The sequence below is a fragment of the Schistocerca piceifrons genome, chromosome X, assembly GCF_021461385.2.
Source record: "Schistocerca piceifrons isolate TAMUIC-IGC-003096 chromosome X, iqSchPice1.1, whole genome shotgun sequence".
In the NCBI taxonomy this organism is placed as follows: domain Eukaryota; kingdom Metazoa; phylum Arthropoda; class Insecta; order Orthoptera; family Acrididae; genus Schistocerca; species Schistocerca piceifrons.
The window spans coordinates 787,963,008-787,983,587 of NC_060149.1; the positions used below are offsets into that span (position 1 = coordinate 787,963,008).

General features: G+C 35.2%; 1 protein-coding gene across 2 annotated transcripts in view; it reads right to left on the minus strand.

Moving 5' to 3' along the window:
• The window catches only part of LOC124722875 (ankyrin-3-like), an 898,463-nt gene that overhangs the window by 548,759 nt on the left and 329,124 nt on the right, over nt 1–20,580 (minus strand). For both annotated transcript variants that reach the window (XM_047248010.1, XM_047248011.1), the window contains one exon: nt 18,799–18,945. In XM_047248010.1, coding sequence (XP_047103966.1) covers nt 18,799–18,945 — 147 coding nt within the window. The remainder of the gene's footprint in view (nt 1–18,798; nt 18,946–20,580) is intronic.

The window sequence follows — 20,580 nt, forward strand, 5'->3', positions numbered from 1 at the left end:
AACCATTTCAGATCATCAGCGTGGATGTTCTCAGACCATTTGCTCAAACACCTTGAAGAAGCCATTATTTACTAACAACAATCAATCATTTTTCACATATTGTTTCCATGACAGCCATACCTGACTAGCACACAGTATCAGTGGAACATGTGAAGGTCAATCATTGTGGACCAAAGTTCACATTGGAAACAGTAATAACACACCAAGGAATGAATTTTTTGTCTGATGTAATAATGTAGTTACAACAGGTATTGTGCATTAAGAAACTTAGGACCAGTGTATTGCACCCACAAGGAAATGGTCAAACAGAAAGGTTCCATCAAATTATAGCAAAAATGTTAAATTACTACATTAACTCTCAGCACAATGACTGGAATACCTTGCATCCACAAGTCATAGGAACAAAGAATTCAAAAAGAGCAAAGCAGTATCCCCTTACAAGGCTACAAAAGCCAGAAGATGTCTTCTCCTTTTGAGCTTTTTAAGGAGAAGGGAGTGGCTAGATTCTGGCAGTCCAATCTTGAAAACTATTTTCAGTACAGCCAATGCAGAGGACCAAGATAAGATAAATAAGGCTTTAAAACAAGTACAGGCAGATGTAGAAGGCAGCCTGGGAACAGTAGACCTAGTTACTATGCTGCTCACCAGCAAGGAAAAGGACAGAGCAAACAATACCAGACAGCTATGCATCTTGGCTGCAATGCTAACGTCCCATGTCTAGACATTATCAGACAACACTAATCATGCTTTGGGCATATTTAAGGACTATTTGGATAATGTAGATACCAGTTTAATGGCTGCAAGGCTATTCAGCACCCTCACTGACAGCATAACTGATGCACATACAAAAATCACCGAACTACATGAAGACCTGTTACATGCTGTTCATAGTCATTTCACACTGATACTACAACCTCCATTTTAGTTATTGGAAGGCTTACATAAGGTTCGAGCAGAGTTACCTGAACCATTAGAGTTGCTAACAGCAGTTGGGGGAAAAAAAATTACTATTTCATCATATGGCCAATGTCATGAGAACTGAAAATTCAAATACAAATACTATTAACTTGCAGAGACTGCAGATCAAAGTGTTATGCCCTCCACACTTACCCAGCAGCCTGGGACATTTTGAAAACAATTGTACATCTGAAAGTACACAAAGTACTAATGGTCATAGAGAACCACACACTGCTTTTGACTCAGAAATAACTGTGCTGCTGAACTGGGCCAATCAGCATGTGCCCTACATAATGGTTACACCGTGTCCATAGGTTGTGCAAGTTCACCTTGTTCCATACCCAGAAATCTGGAACAGAATGTCCTGAAGAGATAATCACAGACAAAACAGAATTCTTGCAAAGAGTAGGTCTGCATTCATTATACTCTGTGTTAAACTAAATGAGTATTATTTTTACTTGTTATGAGTTAGGAAATTACAATGGCACACACTGATAGAATTACAGGGTCAAGGGCTATTTATCAACACACCCAACACAATATTTCTGGAGCAACTTTTCAATTATCTGCCACATCACTGGAACCACCAATCTAAATACCACCCACATATTAATATACCTACCTGACATACCTTTAGACATCCTACCAGCTGAAAACCTGACTTACCTGAATAATACTTCAGATCCAACCCTACTCTCCTCCCTAGATCAGATGTTAGCCACACAAAATGGCCAAGTATCAATGTAGCAACTTTTAGTCCATGTAAAACGATATCATAAGAATATCAACACCAACTCATAACTATAGCAACCTTGACTTCAGCTACCTACATGGTTTTAGCTGTAGTAGGTACTGCTCACTATCATTTTAAGCTGAAAGTTGCCCACATTACATCCCCAACAGCCTTTAACCTCTGCATTTAAACCAGTAATGGCAGCACCAACCAGAAACAGAACTAACTGCAGACAAAAACTCCATGTGTGAGCCAAGAGCTTGCAAGGTTGAACAGATGTGTAAATAGTGAAAAGCACCAACCAACTATCACAGTGAGTGAAGTAGGGGACATGAAGTGCAAATACTCGTAAATAAATCAGTGCTTCTGCTGCAGCCAGTTTTCAATGGATATCCAGAGACCAAATTTTTCTTAGGAGAAAGGAATTGTAATAGGATGGGCAGTAGTAGAGCTTGGATGAAGAACAGAGCAACAAGAAACAGACATTGTCCACTGCCAGTTGTCACCTTGCTTGATCAGCACACCTTAGCAGAAGCAAGATGCTTTTGTGAGACTGTTCTAAGTTTTAATACCCTGGGGCCTGCTATCGAGAAGTAACTCCTGCTTGACTGACTGCCATATGACAACACCTGCTGCCGATTACAACAGCCACTGCGGACGTTGCCTCTGCTCCAGATTGTTCAGCATGACATACAGAACACACTTACTATCATGAAGTCAGCTAGCAGAAGGTGCATTTAAACTCCAGCCAGAAAAGCAATCATTGTCAAACAGTTGGGCAGCAATGGGATGTACAGCCTATGTTGTTCAGTGCCATATCAACAACACTGCCATCTCTACCAGTACCAAAGTCCAGGCTGCCAGCTGAGCATCTGGGTCTTTGGGCACTCTGCCATCTTCTTGGGACTACATAGTTGGGGTCTAGCCATTCCCACCCCTGCTGAGGTGTCAATGAGAGACTTCAATATCCCACACTAATAGGCATGGCACAGCTCAACGTATTCACTGCAGAGCAGCTGTGCCAGGCTGGTATGATATGGGCCAGGAAATGCAAGTCTTGTCTTCATGCAACAGCCACAGTGAAGGGGTCTGCTCAGCATTATTGCCTTCATATCATGCTAGAGGTCAGAACTATGGGTGCCACTGAACAATGTATTTGCTTCACTCACCACCAATGCTGGTAGCTTCAAAGTCCAATAGCCACAACTTCCTAGCAGATTAAAACTGTCTGCCAGACTGGGACACGAACTTCAGAATTTGGCCTTTCATGGCCAATTGCTTTACCAACTAAGCTAGTATGACTTATGACCTGTCCTTGTAGCTCTACTTCTACCAATACATCATCTCCTATCTTACAAAGTTGAGACAATTTCTCCTGCAATACTTGTGAGACTAGCACTCCTGGAAGAAAGAATATTGTGGAAGCTGGCATAGTCATAGAATGGGTGATTGTTTCCAGAATGAATTTTCACTCTGCAAGTGGAGTGTACACAGTACTCAAATCTGGGACCTGTGGGCAAGCACAGAAATCCAAGACTACTGCTTTAATCAATAGAACTGGAGTCGACAAAAACCACTTCTCATATATGTTAAAATTTGAACCTCTAGGAGGAAGCACAGCTGTGCACAAATGTTATGCCTCATTGACTTAACACATGTTTGAAAGGTTTATTCATGGTTTGACACACAGATCTAAACTAAGGACATGCAACAGAGTACTGAGAACACAATAGCACTGAAAATGGATTTTGGTTGAAAGTGGCATTTAGAATGTTTTCTTTGTTGTATTTAGAGGTAATACTAAAAAGATATACAAAATGGGTCCAGTACTAGATATGGCTCATGGAAGACTTGTGGTGAAAGGATTCTGGAAAATAGCTGTGGACCTGCAAAGGAAACTGCAAACAAGGAACTAGTGTGACCAGTTCTAGAGTATCATCTCAGTGCTTGTAGTCTTTATTAAGTAGGTGTGACAACAGTCATGGAAAAAATTGAGAGATGAATTGCTAGGATGATAAAAGGTCAGTATAGCTGATATAGAATTGTAAGAGAGATGTTCTCGAAATTGAAATACGAAGAATGGCAATGTAGTTCTCACAAAATCCTGTTGGCTTAATTTAGAGAACCAGTATTCATGGAAGCTGTGTGATCATTCTACTGCTGACATTACTTGCACTGTACAGTAGCTTGAAGATTGTATATGGAGTAGTTTTCATCTTCACCTGCCAATTAAGTGACACTGCTTACCCTCAATACAATAGCTGCCCTCTTCTCAGGGGATATAATTATTACATTAATGTGGAAGAAAAGTCAGTGCATCAATTTTGCATTTTACCTTTCTTCTCATTTATTATTATTATTATTATTATTTTCGATAATTCCATTTTGAGGGAGCAATTGAACTTGAGTTGTCATGAGTTCTTCTTCTTTCTTCGTTCTTACCAAGTTCTCTTTGTATGTTCACTGTGTTCTATCTTGCGTTTTTCTAACCATCTTTTTTCCGTTCTGTTCTTTGTATGTTCTTGTTTAAGTGTGTGTTTCTTCACATTTATTTCAAACAATTTTGATCTCTCTTATAATGTAATTTCTAGGGAGATGAGGAAATGGCATAATCTCTGTTTAAAAGGAAGTTTATTTTGCTTTGTTGATCATATATCTTTAGCATAGTATTTCTCCTATATGTATTTCATAGGTACTTTCTGTGGCAAACACAACAAACAAAAATTAGTGTAATCAAATATACCAATTAAAATTGTATACCATGTCGGGACTCTTCGAAAGTTTCAAAACGGTATCTACTCCACTACAGAAGAGAAGATCCATTCGGCAAAGAGCTGCTTTGCTGTGGCTAAGCTGTTTCTTGTACAGATTTTACAATAGCTAACAATAGGGAAAAATTGTGGAAGCAGTGGAAGACATCTATAAATGTTTGTAACGTTGAAGAGTTGAATCAGAAATAAAGAAAATACTGAAAATAATGACACTCCAGAAGTAATGTCAGAAGATATGCTTACAGCCATATGTAAAGTGTAAAGAAAGCGAAGATTCATGAAGAGGGTGGTGTTGGAAAATACGTCATTAAAACTACAGAAAAAATAATGCATATGAAACTTACAAAATTATCCATAGGATCTATGTAGAGGATGAGAATGCCCCAAAACTAGTACAATGCTGTAGCAGTTCTGCTTGATGGAAATGCAACATACAAGATACAAGAAACTATAAACCTGTCAATTATTTTACACTTTGACTTTCTTCCATTTTCATCACACCTGTATCAACACAAACACACCACAACACATCATTGCCAAGACGCATGACAGATACACATTCGATGTATTATACCAGGGTAGGAAGATGGAGTTCATCCCAATACATAAGGTCATTCTACAAAACCTATGGCATGACTAGCTAGTTTAAGGTTCAAATTAATTATTATAAACTTTGCTTACATTTATAATCCACACAATACATAAACATTCAAAGTACTTTTGTCAACTACAGCTGGCTACTCTACTTGTAAATGGAGCACAAAAATCCCAATTGGTCAAATACCTACAAAAAAGGGTTTCACTTCTCTAATCCTGCCATTTGATGCATAGATAAAATTTAAGAACAAAAAGAATGCCATGAAAGTGTAGCTTTATGGTTTTAAGTATACTGTGTCTTTTGATAATGTCCACCACTGAAGTCCTCTGTGAAAAACTTTAAAAAATTAGAACAGATATGCAACAGCTTTTTTATTTCTGTTCTACTGTTTCCAAGCTTTTTTTCAGTGGTCTGCTGCATTCACTTTCTTTCTTTTTTTTGTTGAGTATATGCTTGATCTGTTGTGAACATGTGTGTTCATTAATGTTTGACCCTACGGCATTTCATCAAGATGGGTATTATTTCAGACTATGTGGTGATTATGGCCTTATTCACCCTCATGTGTCAGTCTCTGTCACTGCTGAACCAGCACACTGGTCGTGCTGACTTTACAGCAGACTCTTAATGCAAGTTTGCAGAGATCATGTTATTAAATATTAAAATCAAACAAGAAACTGTCATTTTTCTCCTTAGAACTTAGACTGACTATAAAGTCTCAACTTAGTATTCATAACGACTTTATTCGCACATTTTCAATATCTTTCTGTTCAGGTGTTTGAGAGAGAATTTCTTACCTTTCTAATAACTTCAAGGTAATATAAACAAAAATCTTGAATATGATTTTGCCAAAGTTTTAAATAAAACACCTCATAATTTTAATAGCTGATCCAGGTGTGTGTATAAGTATCCAGTTCTTAGATTTGCGTATAATTTAAGCCACTAACTACTATTTCTGCTTTAGCAAAGTCTAAGTGTTTTTCAGGAGTAACAAACATAGTATACCCTTCTTATATTTAACACTAGATAACAAAGTTTTAGTTCCACCATAACTCACTGGAGCAACTGTTTGACATTTGCAGGTGGTCGCAACCACCTGAATATTTCAAATAGTTGCTTTGATGAGATACTGTGGGACTTACACAATGTTGTCTCATAGTAACTGCAACAGATCGGCTGAGAAAGCCTAAAAAGTCACAAACATGTCACTGGTTGCCATCTAAGCAAGCTTTCTGAAATACATTCTGTTCCAAATCAGAGTTCTCATTCTTATTAACAATTGTTTTAAATATTCTGTTACACACCTAGTATTGCTTCAAGAGAATTGTGATTTATTTGCTTTTATTCAAACCAAGAAAGACATATTCATATTTTCTCATTCTCTGTCTCACGGTAAAATATACAACTCTATATTGCTCAATGAATGTTGACTTGACCAATAAGGATATATTCTCTAACATTAGTGTGCACATTTATAACAGATTTTGTGACACAACAAACCACATTATTCTTGTAGTGTAGCCATAAAATATGAACTGTTCCTACATTAGTTGAGCTTCATAGTCAAGAAATCCATAATTGTCATCAGAACGGGTGTAATAAGGTATGTTTTGTGCAACTATCCTGCTGACATATTCTGGAGAAAAATTCTGTAATTCATAAGCTGCACTTTCAATCCATGTGCCTATGACATTGTCTTCATCAACTCCCATGGCAACTGCTGTACTAGAGGATGAGTATTAAAATATGAATGCTAGAGAGATGGGTAACTCATTTGATAGCATATTTAGAAGAAATGACATTCTGAATAGTTCCCATCAGCCACAAAGAGAAAATGATAATGGTGTTTATAAGCACAATTTAATATATGTTTGAAAGTACGAAACTAAAATGTTGTGAGTCAAAGGGTTACCATGGACACTTCCCATATCTGTTTATTTATAATATTCTTTGCTTTTTACCACATAAAAAGTGTATAGAGAGCTTCAATAAGTAGCTCGTGATGTGTAATACATATATTACACGTATAGTGGAGATGCTGAGTCGCAGGTAGGCACAACATTTCCAGATATGGGAAGTGTCCACGGCAACCTTTTGACATACAGAAATTTAGTTTCTCTTGAAAAAATTAATATTAAATCAGTTTAACACACTTCCACTTTCCTTCAGTGGCAATTCATTCTTAGTATTTCAAAATTTTGAAAAAGCAGCTTCATATATGCTTTGGAAATGAATTAGGGCAAAATGTAATAAATTTCATGACATGTATTTAACAGGTAGAAAACATGGGAAAAGAACATTTGTCTTCTACACCAACAGTAATTCTTCATTGTTTCAAACAAATCTCTTGCAAGATACAAGATGATATTTCCAGAATGCATCAGGAAGAATATGCCAATAACTGAAAAAATCATTAAATATTGTCTTGAAGTATTATTGTATGACTATTGTACTAAATGTTCATTTCACTGGTCCATGTGAAAATATATTAAAAATATAGATTATATTGCTGCTAAGCTATCGCTGAAGAAGCATGGAGTTTTTGTTATTCTCAATTGATTTGTGTATAAAATTTTGCTTTTGCAATACTACTAGACTAACCTTTGTAGTATTAATAGATTAGTTTATATGTATGTGCTTCATTACATGCTTACTATGTCTTTTTGTACAATCAATGTTGCATGCCATAAAAAGAAAAAAATTCTGCGCTACTTGACTAACAGAAAGCAGTGTAGTCTTATGAATGTCCTTGTTAATGCAATGATTAATGCACATGCTTAAAAATGTTTTAGCAGCAAATGAAAATAATGCATGAGAAATAAAGGAAAGTGAGAAACTTTGAAATTTATAAAATGTTTATTGTTGAAACATTAACAGTCCAACAAAATATAACAATATTCAAAAATATTATATATAAAGCATAATTTGCTGTAATTGCAACAGTGAGATTTGTATGAAAGATATCAAAATAGTTTATACCTCACATTGAAACCATCTGCAATTTAAATTTGGTGACAATTTATTTGAAAAAATGAATAAATAAATATAATTTAAGAAATCCTATTATTTGCTCTACACTGAAAGCATGCATGACCTATCTACACAGAGAATGGAATATTGTCTCCATCAAGATGTCTCTTTCTATCAACATATCACAAATATTGTGTAAGTATTCATTTTTCCTGCAAGGCTAGAAGACAATCTGCCAGGCTTCCCCACCCTTCATCAGTCAATCATACCAACAAGAGGTTTATATTTAAATTTTATATACAAAAAATTTCAAGACTTAATATAAGACTTTTGCTGATGCTGTCAATTACAAAGAACTAATTTATTTCCTTGTCTCCTTTTCAAGTAGATTTAGAACTATTTTAAGAGAGAAACGAAACAGAGAAAGTGCATGCAATGAGGTAAGCAAACACAGCTTTTCTTATTGACTATTTAGTTGTACTCTGTGACATACTGCTCAAAGTTTTGAAAATACCATTTCATACAAATGGTTAGTTACAATATCAACTACAATTTATTGATTTTGGATTTTGATATAGGGTTTACGTCTATGTGTACTTTCTGTAAGATTGCTCTTCACCATTTAAATTTCTAATAATATAGAATCATCATTATTCATCCACATTTCAGCAACTGGCATAACTCACAATCTTAATGTTTCATTTTAAATGCATATGGTATCATATCAACAGTCCAAGGCAGAAAACCAAGCATAAGATGGTGAAAAGAAATTTACTACTACCATTAGTAATTTTCTGCTGTGGTTGAATCACAGGTGCTAAATCATGGATCATACAGAACATAATGATATCTTAATCTTAAAAAAAAGTCTTTACAAGAATGAGAGGTAGTATAATGTGTTGATGTTGTATTTACATTTTTCTATATTGCATGTTTCAATCTTTTATTACACTTTAGTTTTTTCATTTATAAATTTCATTCAAATGCAAAAATGCCATATACCTTTCAACAGAGACAGAGAATAATGTAGAGAAAAGATGTAAACACTCAAATCTCATTATTTTGATGACACGAATAAATAAAAATGATCACAGGAAAAAGCTCAGAACCTTACATGTTGAATGTTGAATCCAACATATGATACTGAAAGCCTTTGTAACTTTCCTCACGAAAGAAAAAAAAATTAACATATCACTAAGTACATGTAAAAAATTCCTGATTCACATTTCAGATCATACCTGCCAACTATGTCAGAAAACCACATCTACGTATTGTTGCTAGGCATACTGAAATAGTATTTACACAGCACACAACTACAAAAAATCTCTAATAATTTCAATATGGTTTTGCCCTGTTTATGATGCATATGCAGATAAGTACAGCCAAATCATTTCACAAATAAATGTCACATCCAAGAACTGTTCACTTTTATAATCTGCTACATGTGAAAGAAATGCATGCATGCAAGAAACTACTTGAAAAGCACAGCATCATGTCATTACAAACATTTATAATGCAATGTAATTGTAATCTTTCTACAGTGTTTAGACCAATTAAGTTTTTGAAGCCACATTTAAGTGGTTGAGTGGAATCAAAAACATTAATAAGCTAACATAGATGTTTGAAAGTATTCACATGCACTTTCCTCTGTGTCTACATTCCACAATTTACAACAGAGATGATGATACAGAATAAAAATGAATTTCAAATAAAATGTGTGATTTAATAAACAGGGCAGAGAGTACAATAAATACAACAAAGTTTCAACTTATATGATTGTAATCCACATAAATACTAGATGTGTATGAACGCAAGAAGTAACGTCAGTAAATGTATAGGAGATCATTAAATGGTGCACTAATTGTGTTATTGCCCATAAAATAATTCAGAACATTATAAGATTTTCCAAATATTTTCATAAGTAAGCAGATATGTGAACAATAAGAGCACAAACATACAGATATATGACATCAACAGCACTTAATACTAAGTATTACTGTGTAAGTCTCTCTTTTAACTTCTGAGTGATATTTATGTTATATAAGCATTCATTATTGCATGGATAATCATGATAGTGGAAACAAAATCTGGTTTCATTCAAAAGATGTTTCCAGGATATATTACTAGCGAGGAAATGAAGTCAGAATATCATACCGTAAAATGGGTGAACTAAAAAAATGGAGTAAACTGAAACAAACCTTCCAAAAAGTTCCACGCTATTGTGCTGGAAGAAAAATGGGAATATAATTCAAAGCTTTGTTTGTCTCGTTAGGTGGTGAACCAATGTAAGAGGGAAATTATGAATTTCAAAGGTGGCAACACTATCAGTTGATGTTAATTTGTTTTCTTCAAACTGTATCTGTAAGTAAAATTCTAAATTATGTTGTTTTAATTTAAATACATGGTAAGCAAATATGCAAGCAACCAAAAGATCAGTTTTAAAGCACACTTTAATCTGACATGTACTGTGGCTAATTGAAAATGTAGGGTCACATTTTCATAATTTGTGGGATGGATAGAAAAAGTAGTAATCATCAGTGTTTCTGAAGAAGAAGACCAAGAATTTCATGGAAATGAGGAACAACGTGGCACTGTTGTCAACCCAGGAGATTACACTGTGATTAAAGTATATGGAAAAAGTAAAAGATGAGGAGTAATTTTTTCGTAAATGAGACATTCTTCGAACACTCTTCATTACATCTGGAGGTATGACTTGTAGATTAAAAGACATCATCTTTAAACATGATGTCAGTGATTTAATGTATTAATTCTGCATTCAGTATTAACAAACAAATCAAGTTCATCAGTTTTAATGTTACAATAAATTAATTAGAGATATAATGATCGTTTTTAATGAACAGAATAAAAAAACCACAATTCATGCAATATTGTCAGTTTTTGTATTGAATAAAACTTATTTTCAGCCAGAGAACTTTTGTTTCTTATTCTCCTAGATCCAAAAAAGATTTTGACATGTCCCTATTCCCCACAAAGGCCAATAAATAGGATAAATAAGAAGTGAACCAATGTAAGAAGGAAATTATGAATTTCAAAGTTGGCAACACTGTGAGTTGATGATTGTTCACTCTATGACAAACATTGGGTATGATGCTGAATTTTTTTACTTCAAACTGTATCTGTAAGCACAAATCTATTTTTTTTAAGTACATGGTAAGCAAATATGCAATTCTGTTTCATTAACTAAAAGTTCAGTTTTAAAGTAGACTTTAATCTGACTTGTGTTGTGGCTAATTGAAAATGCTACTTTTCAGCCCCACCTCCCCCCCTCCAACAAAGGTGAATAGAAACATTAAGATTTTATTTTTTTATATTATAAAAGCATGAGCTAGGTCCATAATCTAATTATAAGTTTAAAGCTAGGAACAACAACTACAATCCAATTTAATCTTGGTTTTCAAATTTTGTTTTAAAATTATCAATTTTTTCTTTTAAAATTGAGCACTGTTTCTATTCACCCCCATTTATGGTACCAGTACTACATTTTCCAAAATTCTAAGATGAAGAAGCGAAAAATATATGCATATACTTACGACTGTTAAAGAGCCATGTCAAGAACAAGAAAAGATCTTAGGATATTCTTTTTTTCTTACTAATTTATATCAGACCTGTCTCACTATATATGAAGAAATAAATTGTCATTGTCTTAAAATGGCTACTACTGAATCATACTTAGCTTACACATGGTTATTATGTTATAAGGATTCTGTGGTGTGCATCTCTAGAATTAATTAATACAGAAATAAGCAATTAATTGTAATGACACTTTAAACTGAATGCAGAGTTCATGAAAATTTTAGTAACAAGAGAACAGTTGACAAAAAAAATGAAAAACAAATAATGTTTATTTTTTGAAACAGGCAGTTTTATTTTCTGAAGAACTGTAGATTAGGGTTTAACGTCTGGTCAGTTCTGAGGTCATTAAGCAAGGAGCACAAGTTCATATAAGACTAGATTGAGGTAACATTTTCAAAGGGACCATTGGCATACCAACGAGTTAGGCAAATCACAAAAAATCTATATTTTGATGTGGATTAGAACCTTGCTATATTTACATGTGGGCCCACTGCTGTGACCAGTGCTCCATCTCACTTGGTCGATCAGGACAAAAAGTTAACAAATGCAAAGTGGAATGGTTAGTAGAAGGGGAACAATTATTTTGGGAATGGATCATCACAAAGAAACCTTATTCGAAAAGCAAACATAAATGCAACAATATTTTAGTGATTAGATATCTTGTGTTCTTCATTCATTTTTATTAATCCTCTGTCATCTCAATGTATACTTAATTAAGTAGCTAGTTCATTATTGCAATCATGCTTATTGTCACTATTCAACTTTTGAAATTTACATTCTTCTGTGTTACCCTAAGGACAACAAATCTCTGACAAATATTGGAAAAAGCATTGTAATCTCCCTTTCTAATTGTTGACAGAATTGGCTATGAAACATGAAGCAAACAGAGTAGCTATATAATGCAAATGTCAGAACAATCAAATGAGAAAACTGATGATTTCTCTTACTTTTTCATTGACAGTTTTTTAATTGTGCCCTGTTAAACTATGTGAACATCTTTGTGTCATTATGAATGGTGTTATTAAAACAAGCTTTATGGGAAGTATGTTTCACTACCAGTAGTTTAATAGTTGGTATGTAGTCAATGTCCATGACTTTCGGTATTAGCTTAACCATTCATTTTTAACCCAGAGAAGGCCTGCTAAAGTAGTAAAGTAGTAAGCCATGGTGGTCCACATTGATGCACCAGTATAATTGCCGTGTTCATAGTGTTTAGGTCCCAGAGAATGGATATGACAAATAATTCACATATGGTTGGGTCTTGGGTATGCTCTTGCAAGAAACTTATTCTTCTACAGAAGTGATAGTTTCTCTTCTGATATCAAAGAGTCATGTAACAGGTTATATTCCCTGCTCCCCTTACAAGGCTATGACGAATGAGCATAGCAAAAAAGAGGCAACGAAGTTACAGAGTTTCTCAAATATATGCATATCCTAACTGTTTTATTCATATTTACAGAATACTGTTGACATTTTCTATCATGCACTCTATGAAAGGATCTGAAATATTTTCTTTTTAGTAGAAAAAGGAAGACATAATTTTGTATTTACAGGAGTTACTGTCATAATAAATATGACTTAGACCTACATATGTGACAATGCTTCAGCCCTGGTCCCCCTACCCCACACACACACTGTATGATAAATAAATAGTAAGATATTACTGATAAAAATCTAAGCACTGCAAATTACAAAATGATTTAAGAATACTTATCATAAATACATTCCATACTTCCACAGGGTGCAATGATGGTGTGAAGCATATTTTACACATGAGTTTGTTCCTTTATATCTGCTTCATCTGGGCAATAGAAGATTTTGTGATCTGAGATTTTGTTTTTAAATTATTGCATAAGGTTGTCTCATGTATTGCAGACAGTATTCTACCAATAGTAAACATTGTCTAATTTTAAGTAATACACATGATAAGTAGCAATTAAAAGTTAGATTGTATTGTGGATAATTTAATCAACAGTCAAGTGAAATTCTGAGTTCTTGTTTGGTGTTCGCCAATGTTGACTGAAATACAATAGTCGAAATTCTTCAGGAAATAGGGGTGAAATACAGGAACCAAAAGTTTCCTACGACTTGTACAGAAAGCAGACAGCAGTTATAAGCGTCGAAGAACATGAAAGGGAAGGAGTAGCTAAATGGGACTGAGAAATGTTTGTAGCTTAACCCTGATGTTAGTCACTCTGTACACTGAATAAGCAGTAAAGGAAATCAAGGAGAAATCTGGAATTGTGTGAGCTGTGTTTACATGGAATGGAATAGGTCTTCTGGTTATGTACGGCTACTTGGAGACCATCTGCAGCCAATCATGGACTTCATGTTCCCAAACATTGATAGAAGCAATTAAAAGTTAGATCATAGTGTGGATAAGTTAATCAACAGTCAAGTGAATTCTGAGTTCTTTTTTGTCATAAAAATAACTGTATAGGCACTATAAGAGATGAGAGAATTGTTGAACAGGAGGCAGAGATTTGTGCTTATCAGTTTGAGTTAGATTCTGTAAAATCTGAATGTGATAGGTTAAAGGGGGAAAAAGATCATGAGGTTTGGATAGAGGCAACAATTAATGGGTGAAAGGAGAACAGCTCTGTAACTTCATTAACATCTGTGCTTACAGTACCTAATATGTCTGATTTGTTACCTGAAGTACAAGGGGAAGATCCTCATCCAGCTGTAGGTCACAGTAGAGTGCAGCAGACGTCTCGCAAAAAAATTAAGCATAGGTCACTACTGAAAGAGCATAGGAAGAAAACAGTCTTGCTGCTAGGCAGTAGTCATGGGAGGGATGTAGCAAGATGGTACAGGAAAAATTAAGGGCAGGGTACCAGGTCACAAGTATTGTGAAGCCAAGTACCAGCCTTAGTTAGGTGACAGAGGACATAGGGGATTTGTGTAAATAATTTGACAAAAGGGATCAGGTTATCATAGGATGTGGAGCACAGACCTATCTGGCTGGACAGAAATTACAGCATTAGGAGTGATGAATGAAATAGGAACAACAGCCACACTCACAATGAAAATATTTTGAACCCTTTCAGAGATTGCAAAACAGCCACCTGACAGGCCCTGGGAAAACAGTGCTGTCAGCCCTGTCAACACAGATTTTGTAACGCTCAGCACAAAGAAGTTTGTGCTTGTGAATGAATCATTAAAAATAGTTCACTTTTTGTTGTAATTGTATGCTGATTCCGCTGGGATATTTCGAACTTTTTTTGAGGAAATTGGTTTCCTTACTATGCTATATGTCGCACAGCAGCAAGCAGTTACTACCCTGTAGTGATTTCAAGATAAAATTTCTAAAGGATTCTTACAGGAGAAATGAACTGGAAACCTTATACATATCCTAGAGTTTAATCTCACTAGTGGAAGACACAATGTTCAGGTCACAGATTTACTTCAAACTTTGTTGACCTTTAGTAGGCCAATAAAACAACATAACTTGCAAGTAGTAAGGTGCACTTCTGGCCATTCTGAAAAAATCATAAGAGAAGTTTTATGCGTCGATTAAGTAACTGATGTATTTCTGTGAAGGCACTGACTGTAGGAAGTCATTGTGGCCAAGTGGTTGGTGTTTGCGCTAAGCAAGAGGATCATGAATGAGGCTATGATTTGAATCTCACTAATACTTACTTTTTTTTGCTTTCATCAGTGATCCCAATATTTAATTTATATGACATTTGAGAGGTAATATGGTGAAAAAAAGACCCATGTGCATTTTAATGAAGTTGTCATAAATTTCATATGTTATTTGACTATCTACTATTTGTAATTAAATTTTCAATGAGGAGGGACAGGTCTGAAAGCCTAAGTCAAACCTCGATAAATAATGATGTGAATGATGTTATTCACAATAAGTAATATAGTAAGTCACAATGTGCCAAACCACAAGAGTAATGTACATGCTCTTGACATCACATGCTGCAGCATGATATTTGTCGGACAGACAGGGGAAAAATAAATCGAAACTTCGTGCAAATACTTCTTAAATAGAAGTGGTTTTATTTATTATATTACCTCTAAAATGTTATATAAATTAAATAATATGACCAGTGATGAAAAAACCACATTAATAATTTAGTTTGAGGGGGAGTGGAATTGTCACCTCATACAAATTCGTCTCACGAAGTTCAAACACTAATCACTTGACCACCATCATTTCTAACATTTCTGACATCTATGCAGAGATGCATAGGTACCTTTTTTTGATGAAGCTCAAAGCACAAAAATAACTGTAAACCAAGTAACAAATTCGCTCTCTAATAATGATGCACGGTTAGTTAGGATATATAAGATAGTGCCTTACAATACCAATACTCCTCACAGAGTAATTAATGACTGCAGAACAAATGGGTTTGCGAACAGATAACAAGAGATGACCTAGGATTAAACTAATAGTGAACCAAATGCTGATATAAATTTTCATCCATTCCATGATAAATTTATACCATTAATCGAAAATAACTTTCCAATACAGTGATCAGAAGGGACCTTAAACCATGGATCACAATAGGGATTAAAATATCTTTCACCAGGAAACTCAATCTGCAGGCAAATAGAGATTCTGCAGTAGTTGCGTACAGCAAAAAATACTCAAAATTACTAAGAAAAGTTATTAAAAAAACTAGGGACATACATGTTATGTCAGAAATCAGTAATTCTGAGAACAAACTTAGGACTATATGGAATGTAGTGAACCCAGAGACAGAACCGCTAGCCAAAGAACAGGATAACATCATGAAAGGGCACATGATAAGTCAGCAGGTAGTAAGTAGATTCAATAATGATTTCTTAAATAGACTAGAAAATATACGGACAAAGAGTTCAGAGAAAAGTCACAGAAGTATGTTGAAAAAGTAACTCTCATAGAATTTAATCATGTGATTATATCACTACCTTCTCCATTTGAAATTTAAAAAATATATATATTCTCTCAAAACTAAAAGCTCATCTGGATCTGATGCTGTTTCAAAGAGAGTACTACGGATTTGTTCAAATGTAATAAGCCCTGTCTTATCTGAAATATGTAATGCCTTAATAAACTGAAGGGATTTCTCAAGAGAGATCGATACATGTCATTGTTAAACCCCAAAATATAAGAAAGGTGATGGAGAGATGTCTGTAACTACTAACCCATTTCAGTCCTGACATTATTTTCCAAAATTTTTGAGAAGCTGATTTGATCTAGACTAGTAACAATAATATCCTCAGTAAATCACAATATCTATTTCAGAGGGGTTGCTCAAGTGAGATTACCATTTACACGTTCACTCACCAAATTTTAGAAGCATAAAATAACATAACAGCACCGGTTGTATTTCCTGTGACCATCAAAGGTATTCGACTGTGTGTATCACAATATTTTCCTAGATAAATTGAGGCTTTGTGGAACTCATGGTATAGCCAACCAAGAAAAATGTTATATTTAATCAGCAGAATGTGGGAAGTTGTACTTACTAATTCAACCAATGTAATCAGGGAAGATTCTTCTGACTTGAGAGAAATCACATATGGGTTTCCCCAAGACTCAACATTAGGCCTGACCATTGTTCCTCACATATAATATACAAGAAGCAAAGGTATTCTTTTTGTAGTTGACACTAGTATTGTAATCGATCCAAGCGCATATATCACCAGAAAAATGGTAAAAAATCTTCTTAAAAGTGTCATTGACTGATTTTCTGTGAAAGATCTCACTCTCAATTTTAAAAAGACACAACATGTCACTTCTGTGCATCCAGAGGTATTAGGCCACTGATAGATGTAACACAGGGTGAGGAAATAATAAATAGGTGGAAAGTTTAAAATCTTTAGGTGTCAATATTGATAAGAATTTAAACTGGAAAAATCTCATTTTGGAATTCCTAAAACAGCTTAGTTCACCTACATTTGTAATTAGAATCATTGCAAATTTTGGGGAGAGACAAATCACTAAACTAATATGTTTTGCATGTTTTCATTCAATAATGTCATCAAAGAATAATGTTCTGAGGTAATTCATGTTTAAGACAGAAAGTCTTCATTGCTCAGATACATGCTGTAAGAATGATATGTGGTGTTCAATAATGATCATCGTGTAGACACCTGTTCTGTTTAAGAACTTGGACACTTTGACAACTGCTTTACATATATTTATTGGCACAGTAAATGTGTAGTAAATAATCCACTGCAGTTCAAAAGGAACAATGGTGTTCATAATTACAGTATGAGAAGAAAAACTGACCTTCATTACTCTGCATTAAGGTTACCTTTAGCACAAAACAGTGTGCACAATGCTGCAACTAAAATTTTTGAACACTTGCCCAGTGATACAAAATTCTGACTGACAGTAAAGTAAAATTTGAAAACAAACTGAAAAAGTTGCTCCTCTTTCTATTCCATAGAAGAATTTCCATTATTGTAGTGTGTAAAATGTGATGGGTAGGACCTGCTAACTAACATGATTAGTATGTAGATACATTTAAAAATTAATTTGAGGTGTGAATATAAAATGACTGGTTCCACATGATTCTGATTTATTGTGCAAATCATCAATTGGACATGAAAACTAACTAACAAACAGCTTCCCAGTAAATACTGGAAGTTACACAAAATAAAGACAACATTACAATACATAGCCCATATTTCAGCAAGTGGTGGTAGGTGCCTCAAACATACACATTGTCAAGAGTAGTCACTGTTACAAATTAACACTAACTACAAAAATCATTGTAGTTACTGACTAAAGCACAGATATTTACCATTACACAGCATGTTCGAAACAAATACTTCACTACGTTAGGAACACTCGAGGATATTTTTTGGCAGAAACATTCGAATCCTGGCTTCAGACTCCCAGTGTTTGGTGGAAGAGTATTTTTTACAGTTACCACTTTGTATTACATATACTGACTATTTCTTCCAGATGCATTCATCAAGGGATTGTTGGTGTGAAAGACAAACATTTTGTTTTCCAAATATGGAAGGTTGAAGAAGTCAACTGTATAACTAAAGCTCATGCATCACTGCTGCAGTATAACATTTCACTGCTTTCTGTGAGTATGTTGACACACCATAAAAGAGAACAATGGAAGCTATATAAAGTACTCCTGCCTCTTATACCAAAATCGTTCCATGAGATAAAGTGTGTCTATACGATCCATGATGCGGCGGCCCACCAGGTACTTTACCTCTTCCTGCCCTTCCTTTCCAGCTATGTGCAGAGCTGTATACATGTCCTTTGTAGTAGAGTCAACTGCTGCTCCATGCTGCAGTAATAACATCACAATATCCACATTTCCAAGACGAGATGCAATATGGAGAGGTGTCTGTTGCTCCTGCACAACAAATATTTTCATTCAAAGCAATAAATAAATTAAATGGCACAACAAAAACTTAATTCTTCTGACTAAATCATTCACATACTTCTATAATGATCTTCTCTATGAAAAAAGGTGTACAAATATCCAAGCATATCTTGATATGATTTCAAAGAAGTGCAAAGATTGGTAACTCGATTTATATATTCAGAAATGTACAATTCATCACTTCATAATATTCAGAAATGCAGTATACTATGACTACAATATCAGTGAGTTACAACTGGGATCAGTCAATTCAGACTAATATATGGGTTTAACAATGTGAAGGAACATAAAATGTAATGAACACATAAACTCAATTGTAGGAGAAGCAGGTGGAAATCTCTGGTTCATTGGTAGGGCACTGGGAAAGTACAGTCAGTCTCCAAAGGAAATTTCTTACAAAACACACTTGTCAGCTGTCCTAGAATACTGTACAAGTGTGTTCACACATAACAAATATGACTAATAGGGGATGTTGTACCTTTATACCTACAAACAAGAAGGTCACCATGAATAGCCACAGGTTGGTCTGATTCATGGAAATGCATTATAGAAATCCTGAAGAAATTGAGCTGACAGACTTCAGAACAGATGACAGTTATCCCACACGAGCCTGCTTACAGAGGTTTCAAGAATCAGTATTAAGTGACAAATCTAGGATCATACCGCAGCCCATAGGGACTGTGAAAACAAAATTAGACTAATTACAGTACACACAGAGAGATTTTTAAACAGTCGTTCCCATGCTCCATATGCAAATGGGTCAGGTAGAGAACATAATACATGGTACAAGGGGTAGTAACCTCAGCCATGCACCACCTCACAGCTATTTGCAAAGTATGGATGTGGATGTAAAGCCATAACTATCTAGCTAACTGTATATGAGATTTATCCCTGCCTTCTTCTCCTACCCATCCTATCTGTTCTCCCCCCCCCCCCCCCCCTCTCTCTCTCACCCCACTCTCTTCAAAACACACACACACACACACACACACACACACACAGAAGAGAGAGAGAGAGAGAGAGAGAGAGAGAGTTGTCAAAAATATGGAAACACCAAAAACTCAACACACTACCGATCCTAATTTTGTGTAGGAAGTTTGATGGCATTCAAAACAGCTTCCAGTCATCTAAAAAATACTGGTATTGTATGTGCGTTAAAGGAACCTTACACCATTTTTCCTGCAAACAGTACAAGGTTCAGGTACTGATTGTGGAGGTGGATGTTAATCACACATACTTTTGCCAAAAGTAGACCTAAAAGGCACAATAATATTTAGATATGGTGGCTGTGGTGGCCAGGGAAGATGAAAAAATTCATCCTCATGTTCACAAAATCAGTCCTGGACAATGCGAGCTGTGTGAGCTGTGTGAACCAGGCCGTCATCTTGGAACACAGCATCACAATTGGGGAACAAACACTGTACCATGGGATGGACATCAGCCAAAATAGTCACATAATCGTTGGCAGTAACATGACATAGCAGAGTACACCAAAATTTGGCCTCCCAAATCACTGCCGAACACCCCCCCCCCCCCCCCCCCCCATCCACTCACCATGAATCACTCTTGGAATGTACACTAGGCCAGAAGTGGGACACAATGCAT